This window comes from Danio rerio, chromosome 25 (assembly GCF_049306965.1).
Source record: "Danio rerio strain Tuebingen ecotype United States chromosome 25, GRCz12tu, whole genome shotgun sequence".
NCBI classification, from domain to species: domain Eukaryota; kingdom Metazoa; phylum Chordata; class Actinopteri; order Cypriniformes; family Danionidae; genus Danio; species Danio rerio.
The window spans coordinates 8,573,118-8,591,234 of NC_133200.1; the positions used below are offsets into that span (position 1 = coordinate 8,573,118).

Here is an 18,117-nt window from a genome sequence, read left to right on the forward strand (position 1 = left end):
TCTCGATTAATGAAATATTCAGGTAAATTGACAGAATATTCTTGTAAAAACATTTACCAAAATGCATCAACGAAAACCCACTAATGCACTACAATTTAATCAGACAATGTGATAATAAAACATAAATTGTGCAGATAGACAGATCACGTGGAGAGAGAGAGAGAGAGAGAGAGAGAGAGAGAGAGAGAGAGAGAGAGAGAGAGAGAGAGAGAGAGAGAGAGAGAAGGTGCACAGCTATGCGACCAGCTCAAACTAGTTCGGTGAAACACAAAGAGCAGCGGAGATCATAGAGAGAGCTGAACGCAGACACACGCTCACAGCCCAGCATCATATTCACAGCAATAAGGCAAGTACATCCTCATCATCACCATTAGCATCATTATCATCACCATCATCATCATCATAACACAACACAACGACTGATATTAAAGATGCGTTCACGACGCAGCACGTTTGATCAATGATAGCCAAGTCTACATATACATGTCTGATAAATAATGCAAGCGGATTTTTACAAATATGCTCACGTTGTCATTTTATCGGCTATTAAAGGCGTATATAATATATTTGAGCGTATTTATAAACCTATTTATAATATATTTGAGCGTATTTATAATATAGTTAAGCGTTTTTACAATATATTTGACCGTATTTAGGCTACAATATTTTTGAGCGTATTTATAATATCTTTGACCGTATATAATATATTTGAACGTATTTACAATATATTTGAGCGTATTTATAATATATTTGACCGTATTTACGATATATTTGAGCGTATGTATAATATATTTGACCGTATATAATATATTTGAACGTATTTACAATATATTTGAGCATATTTATAATATATTTGACCGTATATAATATATTTGAACGTATTTACAATATATTTGAGCGTATTTATAATATATTTAACCGTATTTACAATATATTTGAGCGTATTTATAATATATTTAACCGTATTTACAATATATTTGAGCGTATTTACAATATATTTGAGCATATTTACAATATATTAGAGCGTATTTATGATTGTGACTTTAAAAAAGGCGTATGGATAATAACAAACGTCAATTTTACACTGATTTTTTTACAGCATTTTTATAGCTATTTGGATGATTATTTGACATTGCACAGAGATGCGATCTCGTTTCGTCATCGCTGCTTTATTATCGCACGCGTCTGATATAGCCTTCAGTGTGGAGTTTGTGTGTTTTCGTGTGCAAATGAATGATGTCAGGGAAAATGATAGGCTATGGAGTGCCAAAGAGGACCAGCAGCTGCCAGCAAACTGCTGACCCACTTCTCCCAAATCAAAACCCACCGCGCACACATACACACAACACACACATCAGGGCTACAGCTTCTGCGCTCCAGATGCGGGTGGGGCGTCGACGGTGAACTTTGCGCTCCTTGAGGAAGTTTTCAAAATGTCCAGTTCTGCGTTTATCAAAGGCAGCATCCCACATCCCCTCTTCCATCAACAGAGCCGGGTTTGTCCTCCAATGCAAATAGGGATAACATTCAAAGGAGTCGAGCGGAGGCCCACCCCCCTCCTCTTCAGGGCACAGCATGGGATCTGTGTTCGGGCTCTTTCAGAGAGGGAAGCAAAACGGGCGAGATCCTGCTTTGTTCGGAGCCAGTGAATCAGGCTCCTCTAAGGCCCTGCTGAAGGTCTTTGAGTGCTTGGCCCGTCTCCCCGCGGAGGCTGAGCAAGGGAGGGGAGGCGGGTGGGACCCCTGCCGACCGCTGTTTCTGCTCGCACAAAAGTCCGACCCCGAGGAGCCCTTCACATTTATGAGTGACTGAAGAATGGAGCCGTGCCGCGGGGCCGCGCCGTGAAAGGAGCCCGCTTTAATGGAGGCAGGAGGAGAAGAATGAAAAGGAGAAGTGCTGTTTTTTTTGCTTCCGAGAAAAGAGGAAAATATATAGAGAGAGGCTCTTTTATGGAGTCACACACAGCGAGCTGCTTGGATGGATGGCGTAGGACATTGTGTACACTGTGTCTTTCATTCAGATGCCACAACAAAAACATTAAAGTACAAATTAAATCAAATCTAACCAATTTTGTAAACTCGCATTGCTAGCCATGGTGATCTGTGCATGTCATTAAGAAAACGTGTCTGCCCTTGTAATCTTTAATTGAAATCTAAATGCACATTTTTTTTTTGTTCAACTCAGATTACATCTGACTGAGGTATTGGGCGTGGCTAACATATCCAACCACGCCTCTTCAGCTGTCGGTTTTGAAAATAAACAGAAATGCTGAGCAGGAGGTGTCTGTTAGTTTGTAAAAACACCCCCCAAACCCTTTTCCCAATCTTTCTGAATAAAATGTCTACGTTACATCATCCAATCAGCTCGCAGCGGAAAAAAAACAAGAAACGGCCACTGCTTTCTCATTTAATTATTTCGTTCCTATAGGAACTGCGTCACAATATTAAAATAAATAAATAAACATGAACTGCAGCTTCCAGTTAATGTGGAATTTAATATCTATTTTGTTAGGATGACGATATAACAACACAATTAGTGTGAATACAATGCATAGGAATCGCTTTTTTTTAACAGAACTGATGAGTATGGTTATGCGATGTCGACCAATTTGGCATTGTACGATGTCTAATGTGAAATCGCGATGGACGATGGCATCGTTGTCCTAGACAGCGCTGAATTAGTTATGAATAATTCATTTATTCATAACGAATTAATTATTTGTAGCATACCGTCTCAACTACCTGACCCCCATGGTCTTTACCCATAACCAAATCATAAATAAATAAAGTTACTCACAAATGACCACCTGTCAATCACTTTTTCCGCGGGACTTTGGCATTAATAGGCAGAGTGATCTGTGACGTTATAATGGCGTCGACAAACTTTGTTGGTAAAAAAGGTGCACAACTAACAGGAACCAGCCAACAGTATCTGAGGTCTTCCCGAAAATTACTAAGTACAAGCGTGGAAGCGAAAGACTGAGTGTACTGACGCTGTGACACGTTACCTGATAGATCCAAGAGACCGAAGAGTCGTTAGATAGAGACAAGATTAATTAAATATCACGTTTAACAACTATAGTAAGACACGATCCAGCGGTACATCCTTGATAAACTGTCCGAAGTGTACTGCTCTCTGGGGTTTTGTGCTCAAACCACCTGCTGACTGCTGGAGCTCAGACATGCTCATATGCTGCAGCGCGTGACTGTTTGTGTGTGTGGTTATGTGATGTTCGTTTTCAGCGGTATAGTGTGGACAGAGAGCTGTTCAGAATGCTAGGTGAAACGCCAATGTGGATGTGGATCATTTTTGTTCTAAAATGGCATTTTAAAATTAAGATGTATTAGTGTAAACGGGGCCTACGTGTGTATTTTTCGCGAGTGGGTTGATGCTGCGATTGGGGTGGAGGGCCGCGATTCCGGCTCATCATCGTCAAGTCTATCGGCAATGGACGATGGCATCGTCTATCAACCCAACCCTACTGATAAATGATGAAAACTGCCAGCTGAAATGTTTATTTCGCTAGTGCATGTTGTTATTCTTTAGGTCAGTGGTCATCAAACTTGTTCCTGGAGGGCCGGTGTCCTGGAGATGTTAGCTCCAACCCTAATCAAACACACCTGAACAAGCTAATCAAGGTCTTACTTGGTATACTTGAAACATCCAGGCAGGTGTGTTGAGGCAAGTTGGAGCTAAACTTTGCAGGGCACCAGACCTCCAGGACCAAGATTGGTGACCCCTGCTTTAGGTGAACAACTAATCAGTGCAAGCTAATCCACTGAAGAAATAAAAGTTTGTTTCGGTGATCTTTAATCAAAGTCTAGAGCCCTGCACAGGGTCTAAGCCCATCCCGGCCCTTGCCTGAGACGCTCAGGCTGTAGCCCTGCCCTTGTCCAACAGCTTTTCAAAAATTTTGACCCGAAAACCTAACTTTACTGCCAAACAGCTCATACTGTTACAGCCATTAAAATAGACCAGATCTGTATTTAATAGAAAAGTTATGTTTTTTAATTTTTTTTTATCAAAATAATTTAGAGAAACGTTTCAGTTTTTCAATGTAAGTTTTAGTTTTTAAATGACCTGATATCCAAGCTTTATGTGGTCCACAGTGAGTTTACTCAATTCACTTACAAGTTGTGCATTGTGCATAAGCAGTTGGCTCATCATTTAAACATGTCACTATTTGAAAAGTTCACCAGAAGTTTGCCCTTCCTCAAGCGTTTTTCACAGAATTAAGTTCGCCATTTGCATTTTTTCCTCTTTATGCTCTCCATTGCACAGGGATTGGAAATCTCTATACGAAGGCATCACTGGCACTTCTGTACCAGTTTTTTTCTAAAGCAGGCCCGAAGCCCAGTCTTCACCAGCACATGCAACCTCTGTTAGAAAGTAATTCTGTCATTCCAATTCCATAACGGTCCAAAAGGCGATGATAAACATGGCTATCTGTTTATGGTTTAGGTTGGTGAAAGAGTAATTTGTTCCTTCACTCTCGCATTTGTTTCTAAAAGGAACTGATGTCAGAAGCACTTCAATAATCACTCACACGATATTATCATCAGCTCAAGAAGTTCTTTATTTCAAATATAGTTGTGTACACGTGCAATTGTGAGCTCCCTGGAGATAGTGAAACTGCTCCACTTTTAGACAACCTTGTAAAACAACAACAGGACAAGGCAGATTTTGTTCTTTTTGGCTTTGCGGCTGTACATCATGACAACGACGAGGTTTGTTTGAGCCTGGGTCAAACACAGCTCGTTATTTTATGCATATTGCATTACGATGTACTGTCTCGGCTGTGTATATAAAAATGGCGGTTTCTTTGATTTCATTCTCCTGCTTGTGTATGGGCGAGGGACTTTGTCTGTAAACCAATAGCGTTCAGCTGCGTGTCTAGCTCCGCCTTTTGGTACCATTTTGTCAGGCTAAGTGGTATGGTATGGTTCACTTTTGGGTACTTTTTGACAGTGAAAACGGCCATAAAAGCGCACCGAACCATACTGTACCGTACCGTACCATTCAGTGGAAACGGGCCACAAGTCTATCAATTTGCTTCTACCTTTAGAAGGTGGTGCTAATCTGTTGACGTCAGTTTGATGCTTCAGCCACAATACTCGTAACCACACTCATCTTACATTTAGTTTGCTATGAGGGAATGTAGAGCAACAAAAAAAAATTTTCATTTCAGCTAGAAGTACATCAACATTCTGAAATAAAAGTCTCAACTTCTGGTTCATGTACCCTTTAAGATGCATTGAGATCAAGAACGGAAACTATAGGTTTATGGTAGCTATATTAGCATCACTCCACCAACATCATTTCTGTGTGTCAGTTTAGTTAAACTTGTGGTTTGAACTTTTTTTTTTTTAATTTTAAGAACTATCAGTGCATCCAAAAATGACTACTATCAGAGTAGTAAATTAAAATTTTCCTAACAACCGTGAAATAAGTAGGTATATAAATGTGGGTAGTATGACGAGAATTCGTACCTTTTGCATCTGGCCTATTGTCATTATCCCATGACGGTGTCAATTCTGTCACTTCCATTCATAAATCCTCTCCTGTGGCCTAATGGGATAGTAAAGTGTCCATTAACGCATGCTTCAGAGGCTTGGAGTCAGGGTATTCTCATCAACTAGACTATATTTTGAACTTGCTACTCAGCTCACGTACTACATTCAGATACTACATAGTCAGGAATGCGTGCAACGTTTTACACAAAGCACATAATCATCATTACAGCCATCGTCTTCAGTGTGAACAGACTTTTAGAAGACTGTAACAGTTTGTTTGGGTGGAAAAACGTGCCAAAACCAGCCTTAACAGCAGATAATAGCCACTTTCACACAGTGATACTGGTAAGTATCCAGAAAATATCCGGATTGACTTTAGCGGTAGATTCATAAAAGCGCTGTTCACACAGACGAGGACGTTAGGGAATTTTTCCGGAAAGGAGCGTTCACACATCCATTCCAAAATAGCGGGAAAATTCTGACATCATTAACCAGAAATGAGCTGTAAGCGGCTGCGCTTGTATTTGTAAACATTTGACTACATCACAAACTCTGCGGATGGATCAGTATTGTGTACAACTTCGATGAACATATGGAGGAACAATTCTGCATGTCGAGATGTGTGTGTGCTGGCTCTCAATGGCTGCTTCACGGCACACGCGACACGTCAAGCAACTGAAGGAAGCAGAGCTTGAAGGTAAACAAACAGCGGCTTATCCTAAACATCTTATCGATAATTAATTAATTAATTTACACAGTTGGCATTAAGAAGGAACATATAATCGTTATCTGACTAACATCCAGAAGCTAAATGTGTCTGGAAAAATATTCAAAGGCTTTTATTATCAGAAACCGTGCGGATGTGAATGCGTTTGATTTGATTGACTAAAGTAGACGTCTCACGTCAGCGCATTCTAGATGTGCACGCGCTCTTTCCAGCAATCTTTCTTCTGCGTTCACACAGCGCAGCATGCCAGCAAATTAACAGTAATGTTACAACTTCTCTTTCCAGAAAATGGCCGGAACGAATTTACCGGTATTTTCAAAAAAGGCCTGTTCACACATACAGACCTTTCTTGAAAATTGCCGGTAATTGAAAATAGGGTATATGCCGAGCTAATGCGTTTCCCATGCTGATACACTTCCGGTAACCTGTTATCGTGAATTTTTTCCATTTAATATGGTTCCTTTTAAAGTATCGAGGTTGTAATGTAATTCAAATACAATCAGTTAAACAGACTTTGGCATCCATTTAGTTGCTTAAGCATAAAACGAGACAAAAAGCTGTTTGCTCGCACGCGGCCGTCAGAATTGGCAGATTAGCGCAGAAGCTCCATTGAATATACTGGGGTAAAATAAATGCTCATATTATAAATACATGGCGGGGAAAATGTAATTTACTGCAGGGCTTCTTGTACAATCTGACTCCCACTTTATATCGAATATCACTCAGCCAGTGGAGATTGCTGATTTTTTTAAAAACAGACCTTAAACGCGCCGATTTTGCAATGGCATACAGTTCGCCGAAAACAATCCAGGTTACTGGCAAATTAAAAGTCCTATTAGCATGCTTCGGCATATACCCTATTGGCGGTAACGCAGAAGGAAGATTGGCGGATAGAGTCATGAGACGTCTACTTCAGCCAATCAGTTGAGCAGACACTTTTAGCTGCTAGATGTTAGTCAGATAACGATTATATGTTCCTTCTTAATGCCAACTGTGGAAAAAAATATCGATAAAATGCTTATGATAAGCCGTTGTGTGTTAACCTTCAAGCTCTGATGCGTGTGCCTGTGAAGCAGCCAGTGAGCGCCAGCACACACACATATTACGTACATCTATACATGCGGAAGTGTTCCTTCATATGTTCATCGAAGTTGTTCACAATACTGATCCATCCACAGAATTTGCAATGTATTTAAATGTTTACAAATACAAGCACAGTCGTTCAGAGCTCATTTCTAGGTTAATGATGTCAGAATTTACCGCTATTTTGGAGTGGATGTGTGAACGCTCCTTTTTGGAAAAATTCCGTAACGTCCTCGCCCGTGTGAACAGCGCTTTTATGAATCTACCGGTAAAGTCAATCCGGAAATTTTCCAGATATTTACCAGCATCCTTGTGTGAAAGGGGCTAGTGTGAATACTCGGGCAAATAAACAGATGTAGTTTAGGCTGCCTGTTGTCTTTCACCATCTGGACCACCTGCTTTAGTGAACAGGCGAGATAAGAGTAACTGTGTTTTCTACAGTGTTAACAGGACCACAATGTACTCAAATGGTGCCCGTTTACAACTGAAGATTCATTATCATGTCACTTTGTATAGAAACACACTTTGCGTCCACATACATACAGTCCTGTAACCCTGCATTTGGTTGTCATGTGCTTAAAGGGAAATCATACATTTCTAAATATGTATCCATACATATTTATGATCTGCATAATTTAACCTGATGTCATTTCTTCACAGAATGCGGAGTTTGTTCTCTATAGCTCTTGTGCTGGTGGTGGTCTCGATGATCACTGTTGAAGCCAGTATGAAGAAAAAAGGTTCTTATCTCAAAATATTTACAAGACATACTCCTTTGATGCATGTTTATTTATAATAATACTCACATTTTGCAACAGAAAAGGGCAAAGAGCCCAAAGCAGATGCTGAGTGCAGTGAATGGCAGTATGGGAAATGCGTGCCCAATAGCGGAGACTGTGGAAATGGCATCCGAGAGGCAACCTGCAACGAACAAACCAAGAAAACCAAGTGCAAAGTCCCATGCAACTGGAAGAAGGACTTTGGCGGTAAGCAGTTATGCAGTTCATCATGTATAAATACATTCCGACAGACCACTTAGCTTTGTTTGTTCTTATTTGTAGCCGATTGCAAGTACAAGTTTGGTCGTTGGGCCGAATGTGACACTACTACAGGAACCAGAAGCAGGTCTGGGACATTGAAGAAGGCGCTGTTCAACGCTGAATGCCAGACCACCATTAAAGTGTCCAAACCTTGCACCCCAAAGACCCCCAAACCCAAGGGAGGCGAGAAGAAGAAAGGAAAAGGGAAGGAAAACTAACTTGGCGAGCACCCCTACTGCCCTCTCAGTGGTACATTCCTACGTGACACGCCCAAATCCTCCAAATGGTGAATGCTGAGAGGAATAAAACAAAACTGTAGCCCTACCTATTGTTTTTATTCCCACCTTCTTCGTTTTGTAATTAGTAAATGTACGTGTCTATGCTGTTGTAATTTGTAGCAGGTTTTTAATTGTAATTGACTTTTGCATGTATCAAACAGGCCGCAGCGAAATCTGTCGTCTAACAAATTGTCTTTACTAAAGAGGAAAACTGGCAAGATCCTAATTATGCCCCCCCCCCCCCCCCCTCCCCCCCCCCTAAAGTGATCTGTAAATGACAACGAGATTGAATGGATGTCATAACATGTAAGGTGAATGTTTAAAACACTGCTCCTGGTGGTAACGGCCTATATAAGTACCTATGTTTATAAATGTTTATGTTTTTAGATTTGATGGATGTACAATCAAAATTGACATCACTAACGGATTACTTCTGCAGGTTGTGAATAAATGAAAGTGTATTTTCAATAATACTTTCTGGTGCCTTTCTGGAAACAGTTTTACACGTTTGTAAAAATACGCATCAAACATGTTTAATGGTGCGACTTTAAGGTTGATTTATACTTTAAGCGCACATGTATGGTCCGGCGCAGCTTTTGCAAGGTCGTACAGGCCTCGCCGTGGCTGACGCACACCTCTCAAAAAAATGTACCATGTCGCAACGATGCGTAGCACAAGCTCTGTGATTGGTCAGCTTGGTAGCGGTGACCAGTGTGGGCCGGACCGAAAGCCTCGCGAGCATGTTGGAGGAAGTGTTTACAAGTGGGGAGTCCCGTTAAGTAGCTCCAAATGCAAATTTTGTTTTGTGTTTACCTTAAAATTAAAGTAGTTGCACGTTTCTGCCTCTAGATGAGTAAGCTTTAGCTACTTGTACAATTAGGTAGCGTTCAGAAAAAACAAAACACCCGCGAAGAAACTCGACACAGAGGAACATAAAAGCTTACTACCTGCTAACGTTTTAGAAGTGCTATTGCAGAGCAACACAAACAGTACGCAGAAGTATAAATGCAAGGCAACGTGCAAGGCAGGTGCGGTGGGTCAACTGAGCGGAAAAATTGAGTTACGTCCGTCGCGTCTTTTTCATTCTTCAATCAAATGAAAGCAGAGGCGGGGTTTCCGTTGAGGTGACAGCAGTTTTTGTGTTGTTACGACGACTACAGAGATTTGTAAAGATGGAGGAGAGACTATGGGTCGCTGTTTTATGTTATCCAGCTGTATGACTTTACAAATCTTGAATATCACAATATTACAATTATAACAATATTAATAGCAACTCTCGCACAATACGAAGCTGATTCAGTTGTTGCACCACAATTTTTTCCTTATCAATAAAAAAGGCATTTCGGTGCGCCTTGCGTTTTTTGGGACGTAAAAGCGTGTACAATTTAATCGGCCCCTTATACTTGTGTGTATAGTCCGACTCAGCCTTGCCATGGCTGACGCGCACATCTCAAAAAAATGCAACTACATGTTGCAACGACGCGTAGCGCTGGCTCTATGATTGGCCGGCTTGGTAGCTGTGACCAGCGTGGGTGGGACTGAGAGCCGCGCAAACCCATTGAAGCGGGTGTTTACAAGTCGAGTCCGGTGTAGTAGCTCCATATGGAAACTGTTGTTCTGTGTTTACCTTATGATTAATGTTGTTGCACGTCTGCCGGTTCATGCTTCTAAATGAGTGAGTTTTAGCTACTTGCAAATTTAGATAGCGTTAAGAAAAAAAACTAAACACCTGCAAAGAAACTCGACACAGAGGAACAAGAAAACTTACTGCCAGCTAGCGTTTCGGAAATGTCATTGCAGAGCAACACAAACAGCATGCAGAAGTATAAATGCACAACTACGCGCAAGGCAGACACCGTGGGTCGAGCCGATTACTTGACGTAAAAGTGTAAACCAGCGCTAAGTCTTACAAAGTAAAACAAAATAAACTTTGCTGTACGAGTCATAAGAGATAGAACAATTGTTAAGCAGCAAGATATCAAGCATCTTTATTTTGACTTCGACTTCGTAAACCATCACATTCGCTTAACCGTTTAAATGACTTACAATGCATTCAACGCATACAGTATAAACATTGAAAATACAGAATATTAAAAAAAAAATTATTCACACTAACAAAAGAGTTACTGATTTACATATTTAAATACAATTGTTATTATACAAATGTATTCACAAAAATGTAATTGTATTAAAGGGATAGTTCACACAAAAATGACCTAATTTAGGAGTTTCAGGAGTTTCTTTCTTCTGTTGAACACAAAAAAGACATTTTCAAGAATGCCTGGTACCCACATCAACTTCCAAAGTAAGAAAAAAAAGCCCAGGATTTTTCAAAATATCTTCTTTTGTGTTCAACATAAGAAAGAAAATCAAAGGTTTTGAAAAGTGAAGGGTAAGCAAATGATGACAAATTTTACTTTTTGGGTGCACTACCACTTTAAAAACTGTACAACACATTATGCAGGCACACATAGATTATTGGCAACATGATAAAAAGAACAGTCTTAGCAAGTCTTCTTTAAAGTCAGAAAAAAATCTGGTTCCTCATTGATCAAGAGTTATTTCAACGTCAGATTCTTGAACTTGCACCTTAACAGTCGTTTGAATGTTCTCTTGAAGGTGGCATTACAAAGCGCGTAGCATACAGGATTAACCGTGCTGTTGACATAGCACAGAAAGTATCCCACCATCCACAAAACCTCAGGGACACACCAACGACAGAAGGTACCAATCAGAACCATGACACTGTAGGGCATCCAAGTGATGATGAAGGCCAGAAGAACAGCGAGGACAGTCTTGGTCACCTTCCTCTCCCTCAAAGCCTTACGTTTGGCATTCTTGGAGACCATATTGGATGTTTGCCTTTGAACCTGAACGCCACTATTGGTTTGAAGACAGTCAGCTTGTGTTTTCCTGTTCGTTTCAGTCGAGTTCTTCAGTCTTGAAGCTTCCGCATCCAGTCCTCGGTGTTCAGCAGAAACATCGGGACTTGAATCCATGGAGTACTCTGTTTTGCTGAACTCAACAGAAGGGAGGCTGAAGAGTTGTTTGGTTCTACCGAGATCCAACTCTTGTTTGCAGGAGCATGGCTTAATGTCATTCACTAGGTCAGGGTTTGCAAGAGACTTAACTCTGCTTGTTTTGGATGGATAAAGAAGGTTTGCGGATTCAGGTTTCAACTTGTGAACCTGCCTCTGGCTTGCCAGGGATATCCGCGTGTACAGTACTGTCATAATTATAACGGGAATGTAGAACGCCGGGATGGTCGTAGCGAGGGTTACAGCTGGGTTAGCAAGTAGCAGGATGTAACACTGTCCCTCAGGAACTTTACTTCGGTCCCTCCCAGCCTGCCAAAGCAGGATGGCCGGAGCCCACAGAAGCAGAGACTGTAACCAAGCCACGGTAATCATTGCCCCAGCCCATCTCGCGGTGCGTTTGGTAGGGTAACTCAAAGGCCGGGTCACGCAGAAGTAGCGATCAAAGCAGATCAACAGGAGGTTCATCACAGAGGCGTTACTCACCACGTAATCCACAACCAACCACAAGTCGCACATTTGCGGCCCCAAAGGCCAATATCCTTTCACCACGTAAACAATGTAGAGATTCATAGAGAACACACCGACGATAAGATCCGAGCAAGCGAGACTAAAAAGGAAATAGTTGTTGATGGTTCGGAGATTGCGGTTGACTTTGATTGAAAGCAGAACCAGGACGTTGCCCAGGACCGTAAGTAGACTTATTGAGCCAGTGAGAAGTATGATTAAGACCATTCCAACACTCCCCAACACACGACGAGGACTTCCTGACACAGAGAGCGATTCTTCAAGCAAAGGGGTGTGTGTGCTGCTGTTGGAAGAACCTGCGATTCAAAAAAGTTATATATGTTATAAATCAAATTCTTAAGAGGTTATATTCTTGACATGAACACAACAACTTGAAGCATTGGTCTCAAACTCAATTCCTGGAGAGCCGCAGCTCTGCACAGTTTTGCTCCAACCTTAATCGAGCACAGCTCATCAAGTCGCATCAAGTATGAACATTTATATGTATTTGTGTATGTATTATATCATCTTTGCATCCAATTACAAAAAACGAATTACCACTCATGTGAGATGTTTCTAATGCAGCGTCTATGGCAGGGATGTCTGAACTTGGTCTTGGAGGACCAGTTTCTTGCTGAGTTTAGCTCCAACTTATACTAGAAACATCCTGGCAGGTGTGTTGAGATATCTAGTAAGAGCTCGATTAGCTGCTTCAGGTGTGTTTGATTAGGGTTGGAGCTAAACTGAAGGACACTGCTCCTCCAGGCCTGAGTTTTGACGACCCTGGTCTATGGGGAGGACAGTAAATTTGACGTTGTTCTCTCGTCTGGTTGGGGTTGTTTTCAGTCTCCCAATTTATTATTATTCTTTGAAAGTCTTGATAACACCACGGTGGAGCTTTTCTTTGATTATTACAGCAAATAGGATTGTAAAACAATGATTTGTTGTTCTCTCCCATTCACTGCGTTCTAAGTTTACCCAACTATGACGACTTTCGCTACTGCAGGGGTGTCCAATCTCGGTCCTGAAGGGCCGGCGTCCTGCAGATTTTAGCTTTACATTGCTTTAGCACACCTGCAAGGATATTTCTAGAATGGCTAGTAAGCTCTTGATTAGCTAGCCCAGGTGTGTCTGATTGGGGTTGGAACTAAACTTTACAGGACACCCGCCCTCCAGGACCGAGTCTGGACATGCCTGCGCTACTGAGAAACCCGGAAATGTGAAAAAGGTCCATGGTGGTTCAGCCAAAATTAAAATTACCCCATGAATTACTTGAATATTTTAGATTTAAGAGATTTTTCTGTCAGATGAACACAGTTGGAGAGTTTTAAAATGTTATCCTGGCTCTTCCATGCTATATAATAGTGTTGGATAGAGGCTTATATTTTGAAGTTTCCAAAATTGCATGAATTAGTAAACTAACCCATATCCTGCCAGGGTGTTAGTGTATGTCTTATGAAGTGGATCGATAAGTATTTGTAATCGAAATATTACAAATTTTTAATTTAATGAGTGACTGAATTATAGACCATTTTGAGGGATGTAAACAATAACAATGGTTCTAACGAATTTCCTGTTTTACATTTTTAATTTTATAGCTTTCGAGAATCCAAAAAGGTCCACCTATTGATAAATAATGTTATGACAGCTGTTTTAACAAGATGTTATGATTGGTACAGTTAGGAAATAGTTTAGCAACAAGCAGGAAATGATCATAGGCCAATGACAACCTCACATAGAAATGGTCTATTCACCGTTTGACGTTCATGATGTACGACATATTCATAGCGGAAGTTCCAGGAATAGACTCGTCACGCGGAAACCGCTTACCACACAATTTAACACCGAAGACGTCAACGAACAAGAAAACTAGTTGGCTTGGCATTATTGTATAACAATAAACAGCATATTACTCCTACCATGATGCATACATGTGTCTAACATACAGCATGCGTCATACACCGTATACGTCAGTTGAAAAAACGTGCATTTGGACGCCACCAGAAGTCAACAATTGAAGTTTACAATTTCATTAATTTTCCTTAGTCCCATATTTATTAGGGGTCGCTACAGATTCCAGCATACGTTTACGCAACAAATGCCTTTCCAGCTGCAACCCAGTACTGGGAAACAGCCATACACTCTCGCATTTACACATACTCGTACACTACGGCCAATTTATATTTGACCAATTCACTAATTGGACTGTGGAGTGAAACCGTCATGCAAACTGCACACAGAAATGCTAACTGGCCCAGCCGGGACTCAAACCAGTGACTTTCTTGCTGTGAGGGGACAGTGCTAACCACTGAGCCACCGTGCCACTCCAAAAACACGATCAATCTGCTTCAAAAGACATGCATTAACCCCCTAGCGGTGTATGAGTTAGTTTTATAAAAAATATGTAGGTTTTTGGAGGGTTCAAAATAAAAGCCCCTATCCAACACCATTATAAAGCATAGAAGAGCCAGGATCAAATTTAAAACTACCTTCATAAACATCATATCATAAACAGAAAATGGCTTGATGGTGATTAAATTGTGATATAATTTTCATTTCTGGGTGAACAATTCCTATAAAACTGAACTACTATGTTAAATAACACTACACACAGCTGTAATCAGTTGTCGAGATTCTCGAGAGGAGATTCATTTTTCAGTCAAGCAATTACAAATTAATAGACTTACCATTGAAAACGAACCACTGAGAGTCCCTTGAGAAAACCACAGATCCAGCCTCCATGATCTCCAGCTCAGTCTGAAGGAAAGAAACACTGGGAGGATCTTTAATTCCTCACACAGTAACACCCATCCTCACCTTCTGACTGCACAGCCGGGCAGGAGACATCCTAGCAGTGTATTAATAACACACTGACAAAGTAAATTCAAAGTGATGTGGAACGATCAGATTACTACTGAATTCCTTCTTTTTTGCTCTGGCTCTTTAAAGCATGTGCACCTAATGAAGTTCCTGTCATTTAAAGAGGAAGGCAGCAGTTATGTAACATAATATAATTACCTGATATGTAATGCAGCCCGTTTCGAGTCTCTTTAATTGTATTATAATATTTTACGAGCATTTTCCGTGTATATATACTGTATATATAACACATACTACCTGTTTGCAAACGTCAATTTGAAATGAGGATGCAAGAAAGCAGCTAGGGCGTCTCATGATAACACTGCAAGCAGAAATACATAAGGAACTACATTCACCACAATCAGTCTACGCATACATTTTTAAATAGGTAAAAATGTGAGTAATTGTGGAAATCATGATACAAAATAAAACTAAAAACATGTTTAAATATTATAAAGTAATATTAAACTAAAAGTACAATAACAAAAATAATAACACATTGAATAGTTAGAAAAAAATCTATATAAAAAATAAATCTATAGATATAATAAAATCCAAAGTACATCAATAAACATTTGCAATTAAGATATTTGCCTAATTGCAGTAAAACTTATGATGCATAATAATAATAATACAAATAATAATAATAATTCCTTACAGTTAAATACTGAGCAGTATAAAGTCCCCTTCACTATACTGGGGCGTTAGGGCCCACACAGAGTGCAGGTTGAGCTACCCCTGCTGGTCTCACTGACACCACTTCTGGCAACCTAGCTTTCCCATGTGGTCTCCCATCCAGGTACTGACCATGTGAGAGTTGCAGAGAGCTAGCTTCCAGCTGGAATACTACTACAAATAATAATATTAATAACATCAACAAAAAAAGTACATTGAATAATTATAAAAAATAAATATAAAATATAAATAATTATAAATAAAAGATCTAATCTAAAATTCTATTAAATTAAAAATGTCTATATTCTAAAGCATTACATCAAAATACATCAATAAATATACAATTTGCTAAAATTTTTTAATTGATTCCTCCATTATCATGTCTAGATACTGATTTTAAATTAGTAAAAAAATGGTTGATGTGAAACTCATGATAAAATTTTTTTTAAATTAAAACATGTTAAAATACATTAAGTAATATGAAACTAAAAGTACTATAATAATAATACATTAAACAATTAAAAATATATATATTTTTTAATTTAAACGAATTACAGTTATCCTAAAGAATTACATCAAAAATACATCAATAAATCTAAAATTTATAAACCTTTTTTTTTAAATTGATCATCCATAAATATAAGTTTAAAATACTTATTTTTAAAGTGGTAAAATTGTTGTGAAACTCATGATACAAAATAAATAAAATTAAAAACATGTTGAAATAATAAAAATCGATCCGCTGGTGAATGGATCCATTTAAAAAACATAATTGGTTGGTTTTTAGAGAAGTCGGTTGATCAGTCAGTCGACAGCGGCCTCTGGTGGATTTGCGTGAGAATAGCAGGCGCAAAACAAATTTAAGATCTGGAAAAAGTGTACACAGCGGCCTCTGTTGGATTTACGGAAACATCTGCCCGAACAAAAAAAAAAAAACATACCACCTGGGATGTATTTGGCGCTCTCTAGAAATGTATATAGGGGTACGTAATCAGAATGAGCCTGGGTTGGTAATATGAAACAAAGTACAATACAACAACAACACATTAAACAATTAACAGTTAAAATAATAAATACAAAAAACCTGAATGTGTCTAATTTTAAGTACAATATCTTATTATTATTATTGTTTTTATTGTAATTATATTAGTTTTTTGTGCTAAATAGCATTACAAATGCTACATTTTCAATTGATATTGAAAAAAAATAGTAATAAATAAAACCGCAATAACAAGTACATTAATTTCCATATTCCCATTTTATTAAAACTCTCATAATCATCATTACCACAGGATCTTTGGTGTCCCACGAAATTCTTTCACAACACCTAATCCTTATTTTCCACTAAATAAAGAACCAACTACACATTGACGCTAAGCCAAAAAACAACACGTTCCCCTCATGTCTGGACAGGAGGAGGTTTAATTCTGGTCTTTTCCACCATCATCATCATGACTTCAGCTAAGGTACCGATCCAGCAGTGAGAGCATTTACACAACCACACAGCCAACAAGAACACGGGTACAGCTTTTAAAAATCGCACACTTTTGGTCGCCGACAGCAATTCTCAGGCGAATTGTCAGGAGGCCTAAAAGTCTAAAACAAACCCTGGATGAAGCAACTTCAGAGGATGTGCATACAGTCAGAAATGAGTGAAAGACATGTCCTTAAACGATGATGATGATGATGATGATACAAAGAGTTAAAAGCAAGAAGGTCCTTCTCTCTTACCACAGAAGCTTTAAAAAAAAAAAATAATAATAATCAGGATTGCATTTGTCACTCGCACAAAGGGTCAAATAAATAATCCAAATGACATCCAGACCGTAGTTTTTACCGATATTTCTATCAATATCTAAAACACTCAACATTCAAAAGGCGCAATTCTGGTTTTGTCGAGCATCAGAACGGCTTTTTGTGGTTCAGTAAAAGGAGAAATCTCCTCAAGGCACTGAACACATGGTTTCCGAGAGGTTCCTCAGCTGCCATTGCTTGCTACGAGACCACAATTCAACACAATCTTACATCCACAAACGTTCCAAACACAAACCCTTCCTACTGGGGACAGCTTTTTTTGTTTTGTTTTTTTAGAAAAAAGCTACTAATTCAAGCCGAGCAGCTAAAATACCGAAATCTTTACACAAATAAAAAGCAGAGGGAGATTATAAATGCTCGTCAACGAAAGGTGTATGCAAATGCATCGACAACTCTTCAACCAATCGTAGGCTAGAATCTAAACAAGCACAACAGAGCTCAGAAGGCAAGTATGTCATTAAAAAAACCAAACCCCGCCACTCAAATATGGATTTTTTTTCTTGATTTATCATCTCTACATTTACAATGCTACATTTATTTATAATAAAACTCTGCACGTTCACGCACACACACATACACACACAC

General features: G+C 39.4%; 2 protein-coding genes across 2 annotated transcripts; one reads left to right on the forward strand and one right to left on the reverse strand.

The window, feature by feature from the left end:
* Window positions 1-299: 299 nt before the first annotated feature.
* mdkb (midkine b) lies at window positions 300-9,112 on the forward strand. Its single transcript, NM_131716.1, is given in 4 exon segments — window positions 300-346; window positions 7,984-8,063; window positions 8,142-8,309; window positions 8,385-9,112. Coding segments are annotated over 3 exon segments (444 nt in total). The 5' UTR covers window positions 300-346; window position 7,984; the 3' UTR covers window positions 8,582-9,112.
* Window positions 9,113-9,786: 674 nt separating this feature from the next.
* chrm4b (cholinergic receptor, muscarinic 4b) lies at window positions 9,787-14,942 on the reverse strand. The gene is made up of 2 exons (XM_001343935.7): window positions 14,871-14,942; window positions 9,787-12,500 (listed from the first exon to the last, which is right to left on the reverse strand). The coding sequence occupies exons 1-2, from the start codon at window positions 14,923-14,925 to the stop codon at window positions 11,200-11,202; spliced, it is 1,356 nt and encodes a 451-aa protein (XP_001343971.3). The 5' UTR covers window positions 14,926-14,942; the 3' UTR covers window positions 9,787-11,199.
* Between the last annotated feature and the right edge of the window lie 3,175 nt (window positions 14,943-18,117).